We start from the raw sequence: 17,407 nt of genomic DNA on the forward strand, positions 1-17,407 counted from the left end.
TGCCTGTGAAGCCTAAGGACCTCAGTTCAAGGCTCGTTCCCCAGGGCCCACGGGAGCCAGATGCACCAGGTGGCGCATGCATCTGGAGTTCATTTGCAGTGGCTGGAGGCCCTGGCATACCCATTCTCTCTCTCTCTCTCTCTCTCTTTTTTTCCTCTCTCTGCCTCTTTCTCTCTTTGTCTGTCTGTAGATCTCAAAAAAAAAAAAAGTTTAAAAAGGTCAGTCTGTTGGGCTTGCCTAAAGAAAAAACACAAAAATAGGGGGGGCCCGAGCCTCTCCGCGGTCGTCGCTTCCGCTCGCGCTCGCCCTCTCCCGCCGCCATGTCATCCACCATCGAGCGGGAGTTCGAGGAACTGGACGCTCAGTGTCGCTGGCAGCCGTTATATCTGATGATCACAGTCGTGTTAAACTTCAGAATATGGAAAATGACTATATTAATGCCAGCTTAGTTGACATTGAAGAGGCACAAAGGAGTTACGTCTTAACACAGGGTCCACTTCCTAATACATGCTGCCACTTCTGGCTCATGGTGTGGCAGCAAAAGACCAAAGCAGTTGTCATGTTAAACCGAACTGTGGAGAAAGAATCAGTTAAATGTGCACAATACTGGCCAACAGATGATCGAGAGATGCTGTTTAAAGAAACAGGATTCAATGTGAAGCTCTTATCTGAAGATGTGAAATCATATTATACAGTACATCTACTACAATTAGAAAATATCAATAGTGGGGAGAGCAGGACAATATCACACTTTCATTATACGACCTGGCCAGATTTTGGAGTCCCTGAATCACCAGCTTCATTTCTCAATTTCTTGTTTAAAGTGAGAGAATCTGGCTCCTTGAACCCTGACCACGGTCCTGCAGCGATCCACTGCAGTGCCGGCATTGGACACTCTGGCACCTTCTCTCTGGTAGACACCTGTCTTGTGCTGATGGAAAAAGGAGATGATATTAACATTAAACAAGTGTTGTTGAACATGAGAAAATATCGAATGGGACTTATTCAGACACCAGATCAACTCAGATTCTCTTACATGGCCATCATAGAAGGAGCAAAGTACATAAAGGGAGATGCAAGTATCCAGAAACGGTGGCGAGAACTTTCTAAAGAAGATATATCTCCTGCTTTTGATCCCTCGAACAAAATAATGACTGAAAAGTACAATGGAAATAGAATAGGTGCAGAAGAAGAGAAGCTGACGGGTGATCGGTGCACAGGGCTTTCCTCTAAGATACAAGACGCTGTGGAGGAGAACAGTGAGAGTCTTCTATGGAAACGTATTCGAGAGGACAGAAAGGCTTCTACAGCTCAGAAGGTGCAGCAGATGAAACAGAGGCTAAATGAAACTGAACGAAAAAGAAAAAGGTGGTTATATTGGCAACCTATTCTCACTAAGATGGGGTTTGTGTCAGTCATTGTGGTTGGCGCTTTGGTTGGCTGAACACTGTTTTTTCAGGAAACTGTCATATAAAGAAAGAGTTTTACCCAGCAAGTTTCTGCACTATAGCTGACAGTGCTGCATTAACCTCAAGGGTTTGTCTCTTAGCAGCAAACACCCCATACCCCCAAATGACGGGTAGAATAGACACCAAGCGGATAAGGGATATTTGCAGTCACAAGCCCCACTCTTCACTGCAGGTTCCTCTGAGACCCAAACTGTACTCGGCTCCAAAATAAGACAGACATGTTTGTTTAAAAATTGCTAATTTTGGCAACTGTATTCATATGTTTCAAGCATAATGTTTCACTTGACCAATATTAAGAAATCCATTATCACAGACTTGGTTTTTGGAGGCTGTCTGGATTTTAACCTGCACTTAACATAAGCAATAAATATTGTGGTTTTTATCTATGCTATTAATGGAAAAAATGACCTTTAAATAATATGTGTAATGTATAATGTACTGTTGATACAGTTGTCAACACTATGCGTAACTGTTTCAGGGTAAATATATTTTATAAGTACATATTTAATCTTTTGTAGTTAAATGTACTTTTTAAAAGCGCAATTTGAAAATCTGTTACCATAGAAAATAAATTGTATATTGATTCAATTGTATAGTGGATATACTTACCTTTTCTTAAAGAGACCTTTGATATAAGCAGTAATGCTGTGAATAAGCTATTTATACTACACATTTTCTTTGTGTGTGTGTGTTTTACCGTTTACATTAAAAAAAATTCTAAATGTGTCTTTAAAGGAAAATTCTCCTTACTGGGGTAGTAAAGTAACAGTTGGTTAGTACTTTGTAAAGAAATTGTTTCTTCAGGTGGTGATGGCTCACACCTGTAACCCAAGCCCTAGGTAGAGGTAGAGCCCAGGCTACGTATTAGGCCCCTGTCATTAAAAAAAAAGAAGAAAGAAAGAAAAGAGTAAACCAAGAATATGAAGTTGTTTTCTTAACTGGGCATAATGATGAACACTTATTTCCCAGCACTTGGAAGTGAGGATTAGGTCAAGCCTTGGCTACATTGGTGAATTTTATTATAGCCTGGGCTTCATGAGCCCTTACTTCCTACTGTAGGGTAGAAATTGTTAAGAAACAGGTTTCTATAAAGCCCATGCATGACTCATTGTTTCTTTTTTTAATGAAAATTTCAATGTAAGTCATGATTAGTAAGTAAAATAGTGTTTTCATTATCCATGATTTCAGCTAGACTAAGTTTCAAAGTAAAAATTTTTCAAATTCTTTCTAATTTCAATAAATAGTATGATGATGGCAAACCTTATCCTGTCCCTTTAGCTTCTTAATGAGTCTTTAAAACATATAGTCCAATAAATTTAACTGCTGGTCTGAATGCTGACTTTCCTCAGGTCCCAACATTCAATTCCATGTTTGATTTCAAACTTGAAGTAAATGATAAAATGTAATTGCTAATAGGTTGATTGAGCAAGGCTAAAGCAAGACCCCACCTTGAAAAAAAAATTGATTGAGCAGTCTTCTGGAGCATGTTCACCTCGACTGAAAGTACAAAACCAAGATGGAGGTGGTACTACATATAAAATAAGATGTGTGTACTGCAAGCCTGTGACCTGTGACATTGAAATGGAGAGAAGTTCGAAGGATATTGCTTTCATGTCTCTGCGTTAAACCTGTGCTTAGACATCTAACAACCTGATGCTTTAGATTATTACTGGTTTCAGTTTCTCCTTCCCTGTATTATTGCTTTATCGTTGCTCACTTGCATTGTGATGCCCTCAAGTTGAAGATAGTCTATTTAAACAAGAACATAAAGACTTCTTACAAGAAAAAAAAAAAAAAACAAAAATAATTGAAGAAATCTGGGTGAGAAATAATGAGTCAGTGAATCGCTATGACACAGATGTTGGCTTGTGGGATCCCTTAGAGGAGTGAACACAGGTACAAATCTTTAGTGCTGATGGCTAGGGGCTGACCAGCATGGTGGAGCCAATCATTTCTCTTCAGTTACAAGGAGTAGAGCAGTGCCATCTGCAAGCTGTGGAGTGAGGGGGATGGTGGTGTCATGGTAGAGGATGGAGGTTCAGCAAAGCGCTGCTTTGTTGGGAGCTATGAACCAAACCTCGGCCATGTTAACAGAAACCGCCATATAGCAAGTTAGTTTCTACTTCCTCACCAAATACTCAACTACCACAAACAAAGACTGCCATATAGCAAGTTAAGTTTCTACTTCCTCACCTAATATTCAACTACCAGAAACAATGAGATCGTATACCTGGCTAAATACTGCCCCATGCTGATGAAGAAAAAAGGCATTGCAGCCCACCGCTGAATAGCGGGCCTGCCCCTCTTTTGTATAAAAGAAGGGAGGAGATGTCGGGAGCCATAGAGCAAAAGCCTGTCCATTTTGCCTGGGCCTGCTCATAAACTGACTCCTGTTATGTACTTCTGGAACCGGTCAGCAGACTGCTTACAGAATCTTATCTTTTGCAAAAGGCCAGTTTATGGTCAGGATGTGAAGCCTGGTGTAGTCAGGATGTTAAGCCAGTTGGGCAAGATTAGATGAACACCTAATTACATCCCCTCTAGGTTTCCTGACAAGTCCTTGCCCTGGCCACGTCCCCTTCCCCCTAAAATTCCTTGCCCTGACCACGTCCCCTTCCCCCTACATCCCTATATAAACCTACATGTAAGAATAAACTCTCGAGGCCATGACAGACACCTAGCATGGTCTCCTTCTTGTGTCTGTTTGCCTTTTTTCATTCAGGTTAATTTTCCCCTCGTTTCCTTGTTCGACTCCCTGCTGGCCTGGGCGCTACTTTAATATATGATGAGGTGAGTGAGGTGACGTACAGAGTACTGTTCACTGTGAAAGCACAGAGGCAGTCTGGGTTATCGTTATTTTCTTTTATTTCTTTAAATATCCCCAAGGATAGGTAGACATATAATTTCATTGTGGGCTTTCATGCCTCAGAGGCAAGGAGGCGGAGCTGAGTATGGGCATGATTGCTCTTGACGTGAACAAGGATAATATGTCCCAGGCATCTGGCCCACTGCATTGTGTGAAGAGTCACGTGAGTGACTCATTTTTGTCCATGAAACAGATATGTTCTGTTGGGTGTGGTTAATGCACACTTTTAACTTCAGCTCTTGGAAGGCAGAGGTAGGAGGATTGCCTTAAGTTTAAGGCCACCCTGAGGCTACATAGTGAATTCTAGGTCAGTCTGGGCTAGAGTGAGTCTCTGCCTTGAAATGCAAAAAAAAAAGATAACTCCTATTTCATTACCCAAAGTCAGGGTACTTACATGACAGGTTTCATCTGCTTATTATTTATTTATTTGTTTATGTATGTACTTGTAAAGAGAGAGAATGAATAGGCATGCCAGGACTTCTTGCAGCTACATATGAACTCCAGGACTCCAGATGCATGTGCCATGTTGTGCATCTGGCTTTATGTGGGTACTGGGGAATCAAATGCAGGCCATCAGTCTTTGCAAACAAGTGATTTTAACTGTTGAGCCATTTCCCCTGTCTTTGTTTTTAAAATACATAAGTGAATGTGTGTGTTTGCATGCCAGGGGCCTCTTACCACTGCAAACAAATGCCAGATATATATGTCACTTTTTGTGTTCAGCTTTATGTGGGTGCTGGGGAATTGAACCCAGGCCCGCAGGCTTTGTAAGCAAGCACTTGTAACCACTGAGCCATCTCTCTGGCCCCTTTGTTTGTTTATTTGAGACAGATTCTCACTTTATACCAGGCTGATGTGGAACTCACTCTGTAGCTCAGGCAGGCAAGGACTCAGGGTGCTCCTCCTACCTCAGCTTCCCAAGGGCTGGGATTAAAGGCCTGCACCAGCCATGCCCAGCTTTGCTTTGATCCCATATTTACCTCCTTAAAAGGGCCAGACAGGGCTCTGTGAGTGCAATTTTGCCTTCATCAAAAGGACAATAGTGTGATTATGTTTAGGCGGAGAACAAAGGGTTACCCAGAACAGGGTCTGGAATGTGATTTTCCCGTTGCAGAGCAAAGGGAGGATAGCCCATTGGAATTTCTTCCAGAGAATCTTCAAAATGTTTGAATCTCCAAAACTAATCCCGTTTTCATCTCATCTTGCTTCTAGAGTTTATGATAGTTGTCACTATTTTATACAATGCCTACCAGTGTGAGTACCCAGGGGTGAAGTGCACCATTTGCAACGAAGACAAAGGATCCCTGGAATCTGATGGAAACTTCGTGGTGGGCATGACTCCCTGGCGTGCTTCACTGCTCAGGCCCTGGCTGGAGTTCAGGGAACAGCGGCAAGTCTTTAGGCAGTTTAGTGGTACACGGGAAAGGAGAAGGTCCTGTTAGAGGGATCTGTGTTCTCAGTTATCAAAGATGCCCGTGGTGTCTTTTAGCTAAATCCAAAGTGAGTCCTCAGGGTGCCACCAGATGTTTCTGAACAAGCACCCTACATTTAGTTATTTATTTATTTAGTTATTTATGAGAGAGAGACGGAGAGAATGGTCACGCCAGGGTCTCTAGCCATCGCAAATGAACTCCAGACACGTGCACCCCCTTGTGCATCTGTCTAACTTGGGTCCTGGGGAAGTGAACCTGGGTCCTTTGGCTTCACAGGCATACACCTTAACCACTAAGCAATCCCTCCAGCCCAGCACCTTACATTTAAAAAAAATTTTTTTTTTAAAATTTTATTTTAGAGAGAGAGAGGCAGAGAAAGGAGAGAGAGAAAATTGGCACACTGGAGCCTCAGCTACTACAATTGAACTCCAGACGCTTGCACCACCTAGTGGGCATGTGTGACCTTACACTTGCCTCACCTTTGTGTATCTGGCTTATGTGGGATCTGGAGAGTTGAACATGGGTCCTTAGGCTTTACAGCCAAGCGCCTTAACTGCTAAGCCATCTCTTCAGCCCACACCTTACATTTTTATGGTCTCAGATAACATACATTTAAAAACAGAAATTCCTTTGAAACTAAATAGACATGCAACATTTTGAATTTGTTACTGGATCTAGGTCTCTAACCAGCAGCCACATACTGTTTGGCATTTAAAGAAAATACATGCAAGTGGAAGGTTAGTAAAATAATGAATATTTAATTTTTAGCATAATATTCTTTTTGCATTCGTATGCATGTGTGGTATGCATGTGAATTGCGTGCACATTCATATGCATGTAGATGCAGGTACATATGTATGCACAGGCATGTGGAGGCCTGTGGTCAATGTCAGGGCTCTTCCTCATTCTCTATTTAGTTCTTTGAGCTCCAGGGATACCTTGTGTCTGCTTACCCAGTATTAGCATTATGGGTCGGCTACTATGCCTAGCATTCTTTACATGGGTTCTGGGGATCTGAACTCAGGCAAGAATTTTACCCACTGAGCTGTCTCTCCAACCTATTTTCTTAAGCTTAGTATCCTTATTTTATTAGAGTTCCTCTTTGGGATAATAGCAACCCACAGTAATGATATTGGATGTTTGGGTTCAGAGAGAGCCTGTGAACCCCAACTTTTGGGGCCTTGTATGATTTTAGGAAAAAAATAAAATAAAATGGACTCTAATAAGGGTAAATTATGAATTCTGAGGTCTGTTCTATGGTAGGGGGACTTAAGAGCCATGGAGAGGCTAGCTAAAAGGCTTAAGCCAGAGGGAATTCTCCTCCTTGCCCAGCTGGAAAGGGAGAGGGGAGATGGAGAGAGTCTGCATAAAAGAATTAAGTGCTGACGTTCTGGAACTTGATACTTTAAGCAAACCCTCTCCCACAAAGACCAGGGGTGCTGGTGTAGTTAAGGCCATGGGATATTTTTAATAAAGCCCGCTATCCCAAGTGGAGCTTGCAACAGGAATGATTTTGCAATCCAGAGCTGGGATCTCATGAACACTTTTAATTATGTTTCTAATATTTGTAGAGACGTTCTCTTGCCAGCAGATTCTCTTCAGATTTTGATGCTATGTGGACTTCACAGAAATTTAAACTGTTTTGGTTCATTGTCTAACACCATTACAGTATTGGCTATGAGCTGTTGAAGGGCCAAGAAGAATTTTACAAATTATAACCAAGATTCTAAGATTTCAAATGCCAAAGGTAGTTATTCAAATCTAGGAATGAGGAGAGATTGTAAGCTATGCAATTAAGCCTTATTTCTCATTTTGCCCCACTCATGTGAAAAAGTAGCTTTTGAAATTAGTTTAAAGGAAATATCTCCACTGATGGTCAGAAATAAAAACATCATTCCAATGATACACACAGAAGGCAATCATGACCTTTGTCACCATAATTTATTTTTTTCCTTCCTTCCTTCCTTCCTTCCTTCCTTCCTTCCTTCCTTCCTTTCTTTCTTTCTTTCTTTCTTTTTTGTTTTTGTTTTTTCAAGGTAGGGTCTTGCTCTAGCCCAGACTGACCAGGAATTCACTCTGGTAGTCTGAGTGGCCTCAAACTCATGGTGATTCTCCTACCTCTGTCTCCTGAGCACTGGGATTAAAGGCGTGTGCCATCACACCCGGCTTTTTTGTCACCATGATTTATGTCATCAATAAGCAATTATTACATAGTACTTATTGCCTTGGTGAGGTGACAAAAAGGCTCATGAACTTTCATCATTCTCTGTCTCTTCAAGCTTCCAATATAAGAACACATTGGCAAAGAAGCATGTGTGACATACACTGAAGAAAACTGATGTGTTCCAATTTAGTGTATCAATGAATGCGCAATGAGAAGTCTACATAAAGGTCATGAGTGGCTGCATCAAAATGTTTTCTAAGGCTAGGAGATGAAGTTGTCAGAATCTCTGAGAAGAGAAGGTTGGCAGGAGGGAGCAAAAGCTGGTGATGTTTCAGGTCAGGAATTGATCCTGAAGGCAACACCTTGCTTTTGGAATTGGTGCTCTGGATATCAGATATCAGTCAGAATATCTTTTGGAGCTTTGCATGTAACCCCATGAGCACTTCTGTTTGTCTTTCAGTTCACTGAGGCATGAACACAATCATTGATTCCATCACTGTATCTATGGCAAGTGTCTGAGAATCTGGGCCAAATGGGATCCAGACCAAAAGCTCCATCCAGGGTGGTGACTTCTTTCTCTCCTCCCCTCTCCTCTTCCCTCTGTCTCCCCCTCTCTCCTTCCCCCTCCCTCCCCCTCTCTCTTTCCCCCTCCCTCCTCTGTCTTCTCTTCCTCCCTCCTCTGCTGGTGATTGAACCCAGGCGAGTCTTCTACCACTGACCTATAACCCAGCCCTTGTTTTTTTATGTAAATATTTTATCATTTATTTATTTGACAGAGAAAGAGGAAACAGGGAGGGAGGGAGACAGAGAGGGAGAGAGAGAGAAAGAGAGAGAGAGAGAGAGAAAGAGAGAAAGAGAGAATGGGCATGCCAGAGCTTCCAGCCACTGCAACTGAACTCCAGATGTGTGTATCTCCTTGTGCATCTGGCTAATGTGGATCTTGGCGAATCGAACCTGGGTCCTTTGGCTTTGCAGGCAAATGCCTTAACTTCTAAGTCATCCCTCTAGCCCTCATGTTGTTGTTTTTAATTATTTACTTATTTATTTGAGAGCAATAGATAGAGAGAGAAAGATGCAGAGGGAGAGAAAGAGAGAGAATAGGCATGCCAGGGCCTCCAGCCACTGCAAATGAACTCCAGATGCGTGCGCCCCCTTGTGCATCTGGCTAAAGTGGGTCCTGGGGAATTGAGCTTCGAACCAGGGTCCTTAGGCTCCACAGGCAAGCGCTTAACCACTAAGCCATCTCTCCAGCACCTCCCCCCCTTGTTGTTTTTCGACACAGGGTTTCTGTGTAGCCTAGGCTGGCCTCAAACTCAAGATCCTTTCATCTCAGCATGTGTGCTGCGATTATAGGCATGTATCTCCAGGCTCAGGGAGGCCTGGATATGGTTTTCATTTCTCTATCTTTGTACTACGCTGCTGTGTTCTTCGGCCCAAGCTCCTGTTTGACACTTAAAGATTGTTGCCAGGAGTCTCAGGGCTTCTTTGTATCAGGTTTTGATATGTATCCTTCAGGTAAGAGAAAACGTGGGCTGGGTGTGATGGCACATACCTGTAATCCCAGCACTTTGGAGGTACAGGCAGGAGGATGGCCATAAGTTTGAAGCCAGTTTAGTCTATATAGGGAGTTCCAGGCCAGCAGAGATACCTAGTGAGACCTTGTTTCAAAAGACAAAAACAGGGCTGGAGAGATGGCTTAGTGGTTAAGGAGCTTGCCTGCAAAGCCTAAGGACCCATGTTTGACTCACCAGGTCCCACATAAGCCAGACACACAAGGTGGCACATGTGTCTGGAGTTCGACTGTGGAGGCTGGGAGCCCTGGTGTGCCAATTCTTTCTCCCTCTATCTTTCTCTCATAAAACAAAAACAAAAACAAATAAAAGATAGCAACAATGACAACAAGAAAAAAACAAAAACCAAAATCCCAGCAAACTTGATTCTCTAAGGCTAAAATGTAAGTCTTACAGTAGAATCTCCTTGTCCCTTATTGGCCTGTGTAGGGTCAGATATATCTATCCCTGAACGAGCCACAGTAGTGAAAGATAGGATGTGTCAATATATTTCATGTGCTTAACTTATAGAACCTAGGGAAGCGGCCTGGCGTGAGGGCCTGACGGGTGGGCTGTGGAGCTTTTCTGAAACAAGACCGGATAGTTGTCGTACCCTCGCCTGGCCTTGGACGTTCAGCGAATGGCTTGAGCTCCAAAAGCACCCTCTCCCCTACCTGGTCAACTATCCTAATCTCTCTGGGAAGCCAGCTTTTTCTCCAAGGAATTTCTTTTCTAAAGTATTAATTTTATTGCTTACTTGTGTGTGTGTGTGTGTGCTCATGTTGCTGTGTGGGAGTGTGGGTGCATGCCTGCTGCGGCTCGTATGTGAAGGTCAGAGAATAACTTTCAGTTCAGCCCCTTCCTTACCACCTCTTCGGAGGCAGGTACCTCATTTTGGATTCTCACTCTGCTGCCATGCTTTGCTGCGCTCACTGCAAGCTTCCAGGAAACGTTCCTGCTCTGCTCCCATCTCACGTCTATGTCAGTGTGCGGGGATTACAGAAGCCCGCCTGCTGACTTTTTTTTTTTTTTTACACCATCACAACATATTGGAGGATTCTATTTTTTTTTAAATTTTTTATTTTTCGAGGTAGGGTCTCACTCTATCCCAGACGAACCTGAAATTTGCTCTGTACTCTCAGGGTGGTCTCGAACTCACGACAATCCTCCTGATCCTCCTACTTCTGCCTCCCGAGTGCTGGTATTAAAGGCATGTGCGGCCATGCCAAGCTTTCTGCCTGCTGGCTTTTGACATGGGATCTGGGGATCAAATTCAGGTGCTCTAGCTTAAGTGGCAAGCATTTTAGGCTGTGCACCATCTATCTCCCCAGCCCTCGAAGGAATTCTTATGTATGGATTCATCAGGTAGTTTTTGAGCCAGTTTGCCCTCTTAGAAGGTTCTACACAGATAATTGCTAAGTCTTCACTGTTAGGGTCTTCGTGTGAACCTTGACACACGAGCAGTGAGCTGTGCCAGAGAAACTGTGAATGAAAGCTACAGGGAAGTCCAGCGTAGGAAGTAGGTAAGCCTGTGACGATCTGGAGGGGCAGTGGGGATCAGCCGTCAGGATGCCGTGCCTCACTGTGTGAAGAAAGCCCGCCACGATGTCACAGTAGGGTTCCCGACTATTTATAGCTCTGCAGTGTTCTACTCGTTCATTTTGTGGTGAAAACAACAGCTTGTGCCAACTGTGGGGGATGAACACCATCTCGGCATGGCCCGTTTCTGCTGCAGGAACACCAGGGTGGGCCTCTCCACAGTGCTCAGGTCTGCCAGGTGAATCCTGCCCACCCAATACTGGTGGAGACAGCTCAGGTGCTTGTGTGCAAACTTGCTGTGTGGCTGCCTTTGTTGTTGTATTAATTAATTAATTAATTAACTTGAGAGAAAGAGAGAGAGAAGAGAAGGGAAAAGAAGAGAAGAGAAAGGGTGTACCAGGGCAGCTAGCCTCTGCAAACAAACTCTAGACACATGCGCCACCTGGCATCTGGCTTTACTTGGATACTAAGGAATCAAACTCTGGTCATTAGGCTTCGCAGACAAGCGTTTTAACTGCTACGCCATCTCTCCACCCCTTTTGTTTGTTTGTTTTTGAGGTAGAGTTTCACTCTAGTCCAGGCTGATCTGGAATTCACTATGTAGTCTCTGGGTGGCCTCAAACTCATAGTGATCCTCCTACCTCTGCCTCCCAAGTGCTTGGTAAAGGTGTGCGCCACCACGCTCAGCCCTGTTGCTTGGTTTTGAATAGAAAGATCTGCCTGTGATCTGAGTGCAGCAGCTGTGCCTCCTGTAGAAGTAATTTGGTCATTTTCTTGTAGCTGTATTATCTAGGAGCATTGTGTCTTGCAGAAAAATTAATAAGAATTCTCTGTAAAGGTTTTTTTTTTCTTCAATTCATTAAGATTTTAAGGTGCTCTTAAGAAGTTAATTTTTTTTTTTTTAGTTAACATGACATTTGGATAGCTTTCGTTCTAGAATTTTCAAATACAATCTGGTTTAGTTAATTTTCTTTCCTCCTTTCCCCAGACCTTCCCCCTAGTACCCTCGCTCTTTCTGTTTACATGTCACATGTGTCCTTTTGCCCTTCCCCTACCCTTCTTCTTGCTCAACTCTCTTTTTCTAAAAAAAATTATTTATTTATTTGAGGCAGGATGGGGGAGGAAGAGAATGGGTGTGCTAGGACCTCCAGCCACTGCAAACGCACTCCAGATGCATGCGCCACCTTGTACATCTGGCTTACATGGTCCTCGGGGATTGAATCTGGGCCATTTGGCTTTGCAGACAAGTGCCTTAACTGCTGAGCCATCCCTCCATCCCCTACTCATCTTTATACTTGCTCTTGGTTACCATTCTACCTTTATAGGTTTTCCTCATGTTTACCCCTTTTATGTACATCCGTCCAGATTTTACAAAGCAAGATCTACATATCCCAGAGAATATGTGACTTTGGTTTTTCTGAGTTTGTGTCACTTTGCTTAATAGAATTCTTTCCAGGTCCATCTTTGCTGTGCAAATTTCGTAATTTTCATACTGCTGAGTAGAATTCCGTTGTGTGTATGTACTACGTTTTCATTATCCATTCATCTGTTGAGGGACATTTAGGCTGATTCCAGTTCCTTAGCTTTTGTAAATAGTAGGCTATCATCAAGAAAACTGACAGCAAACACTGGCGAGGATGTAGGGAAAGAGGAACCCTGGCACATTGTGGGAGTCCAAGAGCGTATAGCCGTCATGGAAATCTGTAAGGGCTTATGTCATTGTCCGTAGTGTAGTGCTTAGAGGGTCAGCCTCGTCCTATCGCATTTCACCAGCTGCAAGGATGAAGCAGGCTGGTATCAGTTTGCTATTGCTGCTGTAGTAAGTTTCCGCACACTGAATGGCTTAAAACAATATAAATTTATATCCTTACATGATTTTGTAGGTCATACTTCCTACGTAGTGGCTATGGGGCTAAAATCAAGAGCTCACGGGGCTGTGTTCCTTTTAGAGGCTCTAGGGCAGACCCTTTTCCCTGGCCCTCCACTTCTGACGGCCACCCACATTGCCGCAGCTCCTCACTGCAGCACTTGGCTCTTTCTCTGGCTTCCTGCCTTTCTTTCTTTCCCTCTGCCAGTCCTTCCTATAATGACCCTTGTGACACACTGGATCTCAAGACATCCCACCATCTCATCCTTAACTTGATTACATCTCCAAAGTCCCTTTTGCCTGTTAAGTAACATATTCAGAGGTTCTAGGGAATTAGAGAAAAGGCATTGTTGGAGGACCGTTATTCTGCCCATTATACTATGTTTTTTTTCAAGGTAAGGTCTCACTCTAGCCCAGGCTGACCTGGAATTCACTATGTAATCTCAGGGTGGCCTTGAACTCATGGTGATCCTCCTACCTCTGCTTCCTGAGTGCTGGGATTAAAGGCGTGTGCCACCACGCCCGGCCCATCATACTATGTTTTTTATTTAAAACTGCTTTTAATTATCTATAGTATGCTATATCTTCTCAACTTCATGTTGGGCATTAACAAATCAGTTACAGCACTTATGCCAAAATACATAAGGACAATGACATTAGTAATAATCATGGTAGCTGACACTCGCTGGGTGCTTATGCCTTGTATTGTATCAGGCACTTTCAGTGAAGACTCTTGCTGAAGTCTTGCCACAGCAGGCTTCCCCTGGAAGGATGAGAACGGAGGGAGAAGGTTAGATAAAGTTCCCATTTCAAGGATAAGTGTGATGAAGCTTACTTTCCCCCCAAAGGCCATGCAGCTAACAGCGCAAGCTGTGGTCTGAGTGCAAGCTTAGATAAGTCACCAATGCACAGTGTACTTACTGCCTCTGGAAGGGTGGCTGATTATATCCTAGGCTTCCTCTTTCCAGTGACTGCAAGTAAAGATTAAATAGCACACAAAGAGCAGATCCCACAGTAGCCCTGAGGAGGATCTGTGGGCAGAGGGCCCAGGGAGTCAAATGCTGCGTTTCTCCCAGCCTTGCCAGGGAGGGTCCAAGCTTGGCAGCTGGACAGTTGGGAGCTTGTCTTCAAATCTCACAGAACGTGTTTCTCACTTCACCCAACTGGTTCCTCCCCCAGCTTATTTATCACCATGCTAACGGGGTCTGAGGAGGGTGTGAATAAAAGGAAGAGTCGAGCGCAGGGCTTCTTTCAGGATTCATACTACCTGGTGGTTTGCAGAGGAAGACAAGAAGGGAAAGACAACATTTAACTCCTAGAGGCTGTGTTCTTCTCTGTCAGGATTTCCTTTGTGGAAATGGAAATTTTACCTGGAGGTCAAGGCAGAGGTGCAGGATGGCTCCAGGTTCCTTCCTTGTCTTGTTTTGTCTTGTCTTGTCTTCCTCCCCCTCTCCTTTCCTCCCTTCTTTCCTCCTCTCCTTCTCTCCCTCATTTCCCTCCTTCCTCCCCCATTCCCTCTCTCCCTTCCAAACAGGGTGAGTATTTCACCACTGGGCTACATGCCCGCTCTTCCCTGGCGTTCTGAAGACTGCCCCAGGAGGGGAAGATGCGGGAGGTCTGCGCGCAGTGTGCTGGGACTGGTGTCGGGGGGAACGAGGGCTGCCCCTCGCCTGGATAGAGCCATGGACAGTGGGCTGGCTGTTTCCGCAGGGGTAGTGTGCTTCTGCGTGCTCTCAGCTGCTTTCAGGATCCATCTCTTGCTCTGTCGCCCCCTCCCCCCATACACACGCTTTGGTGACACCTGAGGTTATTCTGTGAGAGTGATTACATTAAGCACACACTCGCAGATGGGTGACAGTGCATGCATCCTGGAGTGAGAGCCCACACAGCCTGGACTTTTCAGGACAGCCTTGATGTTGGATAGTTATTATTTTTTAAATAATAATGATGATTGATTCAATGACTAACACGTATAATTGAATTGTTGAATACTTGTAAGCGTTTTGTTTTTTACAATGAACGAGCAAACGAATATAGAACATCATCTTAGACAGTGGTAAAAATAGAGTATTGTGAGGAAAATGAAGCCAGATAGCAGGCCAGCAAGTGACTGATGGGGAGAGTGGCCATGCCATGGGATGATGAGGAGGAAAGGCCCCGCTGAGGAGGTAGCATTAAGATGGATCCCTTTGCAAGGATCTGGGCAGAGTACTCCGGATAGAACAGCAATGGCAAGGCCCCAGTGGTTGGAGCTAAGTTGGAGAGTCTGAAAGCCCAGTGTGGCCGAAGGGCATGCAGGGACAGATGGTGGCTGGTGGTGTTGGAGTGATGGGCAGGAGCTAGAATGTGAGAACAGAACGTACAGATTTGGCTGAGCTTGCTGTGTATGGGAATCCCTGGAGAGTCTTCATCCAGGCAGTGGAGGGACTGGATACCCATGCTGGCTCGTGTTGGAACTTAGATTGAAGTGACTGGAGTAGGAGCGAAGAGAAGTGGTGGAAATCAGGATCTGTCTGAGGATGATAGCTGGACTGGCTGTGGGCATCAGAGTAGGGCCAAATCCAGCCACGGACTCTGGCGGAGCCGCTAGGTGAGAGACAGTACCGTTACCTGAGAGGCCGACGTCTAGCGGAGAGAGGCAGATTTGAGGGTAGATTGTATGTGTGTGTGTGTCTGTGTGCAACAAGATTTCTCCTCAAATCAGGTTCACTGTGAACCCCTCACTGGAAATCTGAACAAAGATATTGAATAGACAGTAGGTGAAACACAGGTAACGATGTCTACTTTGCTTTAGAACTTGTGACAGTCAGGTGGGAAGATGGGTCAGTAGATTAAGTACTTGCTGTATAAGTATGATGACCTGAGTTTGGACCCCCAGCATCCGAGGAAATGCCAGGTGGGCATGGGAGTATGCCTACAATCCTAGCACTCAAGAGGCAGAGACAGGAGCTCCGGGGCAAGCTGGCTAGGCCTCCACATGACTGTGCACACAATAAATAAATAAATAAAAATAAAAATATTTAACTGAAAAGAAAAGGAGTTGTGGCAACCTCCGGCTTGAAGTGCTGGTATCTAGTCCTAGCATTCCATAGGCTGAGGCAGGAGGATTGTAAGTTGAAGGTCAGTTTGGGCTACATAGCCATACCCTGTCTCAAAAGACAACAACAACAACAACAAAAAAAAAAAAAAGAAAAAAAAAAGAAAAAAGAAATGTGGTAAACTATTACCAGTGTTGAGGAAGGAAAGAAACCCTTTCATTGAGTGTGGACTATCTGCCAAGCGCTTTCTAGATGACTCAGACATATTATTATTCATGAGGCCTCAGGCTTGAGAAGCATCCTTAGTGAGCTGGTGTCAGGCTCTGGACAGAGATGTCTAGGTTCAAATCTCAGCCACGTCTGTCTTTTTAAAATTTTATTTGTTTTTATTATTAAAACCTTACTTTGTATAGATAGTAATGTGTTGGTACCTTCTTTTCCCTCCTCCCTGCCCCCATTCCCCAGGGGCCCCTCCTCCGTGGGTTAGCTGGTATTCCCCATAGGGTTGTGGGAGCAGCATTCCATTACTGGGGGGAGGCAGTGTCTCTGGGCATGATGTCCCAACCTCTTACAATCTTTCTACCCCGCTTTTCCACAAAATTCCCTGGGCAGTGGTGGCAGAGTTTTAAGTCTACTTTAGTGATGAGCTCTTAGGAGCCTTTGGGTTTCTGCTTGGATGGGTGTTGAGTGTCCTCAGCATGTCTCCTTCACCCTGGCACTGCTTGCCAGGCTCCCCGTGGAAGCAGCGCTCTTGCTCGTTCGTCTCCCCAGTTCCTCTGCGGTTTCACCTGGGCCTTGACTGAGATGTGAAGAGTGGTTTATCTCCTTGGGTCTCGTTTCCTTCTGCAAAAGAAAAACAGATTCTCCAATGGAGAATAAAGTCAGCTAGGCTAACTGGATAAGCATTATTAATTAAGGGAGCATTTCATGGATGCAGCCCCTCTTTTAGCCATGGATTAGTAGGAGCTTGACACTGGAGAACATAATCTTTGTCTCCATAGGAGTCAGACCTGGTTCCAGTTCCAGGTATGGGTTCCTTTCCACTGAGTGGATCTGTTAGCCAATCAGAGAGCCACTGGTTACCCACCAAGGTTGCGTGCCACCATGGCACTGGTGTGTGCTTTGTCAGGCTTGTTGCTTCTGAGTAGCTGAGACCCCTGCTTACTCACACCGTTGTTGGCCACTTTCCCCCACCTAGTTCATGTAGCTTTTTCCACCACTAGGTGGGCTGTCTGGGGACTGGCTCTCTTCTGGTTTCTAGCTAGGTTTCTCTGTGTTCTGTGCTGGCAGCATAAGTAAGCTATTACCTCAGGTGGGTAATTATGTGCTTTGACAGAAGCATGTCTTGTTTTGGGGACCTCGTAGATCTCTCGGATCGACAGCTCAATGTGGGTAGCACCCATTTCTGGTACTGTCAGTTACAGGTCAGAGCCAAAGTTTTTAAAGGTTAGGTTTGATCCCCCCCCCTGTCCAGGGCTCTT

The 17,407-nt window shown here is 44.5% G+C and overlaps 2 protein-coding genes across 3 annotated transcripts in view; both read left to right on the plus strand.

The window, feature by feature from the left end:
* Nucleotides 1-17,407, plus strand: part of Kcnk10 (potassium two pore domain channel subfamily K member 10) — a 149,256-nt gene that overhangs the window by 18,991 nt on the left and 112,858 nt on the right. The window lies entirely within an intron of this gene.
* LOC123462217 (tyrosine-protein phosphatase non-receptor type 2-like) lies at nt 321-1,930 on the plus strand. Its single transcript, XM_045155097.1, is given in 2 exon segments — nt 321-387; nt 390-1,930. Coding segments are annotated over 2 exon segments (1,122 nt in total). The 3' UTR covers nt 1,445-1,930.

The sequence above is a fragment of the Jaculus jaculus genome, chromosome 7 (assembly GCF_020740685.1).
Source record: "Jaculus jaculus isolate mJacJac1 chromosome 7, mJacJac1.mat.Y.cur, whole genome shotgun sequence".
NCBI classification, from domain to species: domain Eukaryota; kingdom Metazoa; phylum Chordata; class Mammalia; order Rodentia; family Dipodidae; genus Jaculus; species Jaculus jaculus.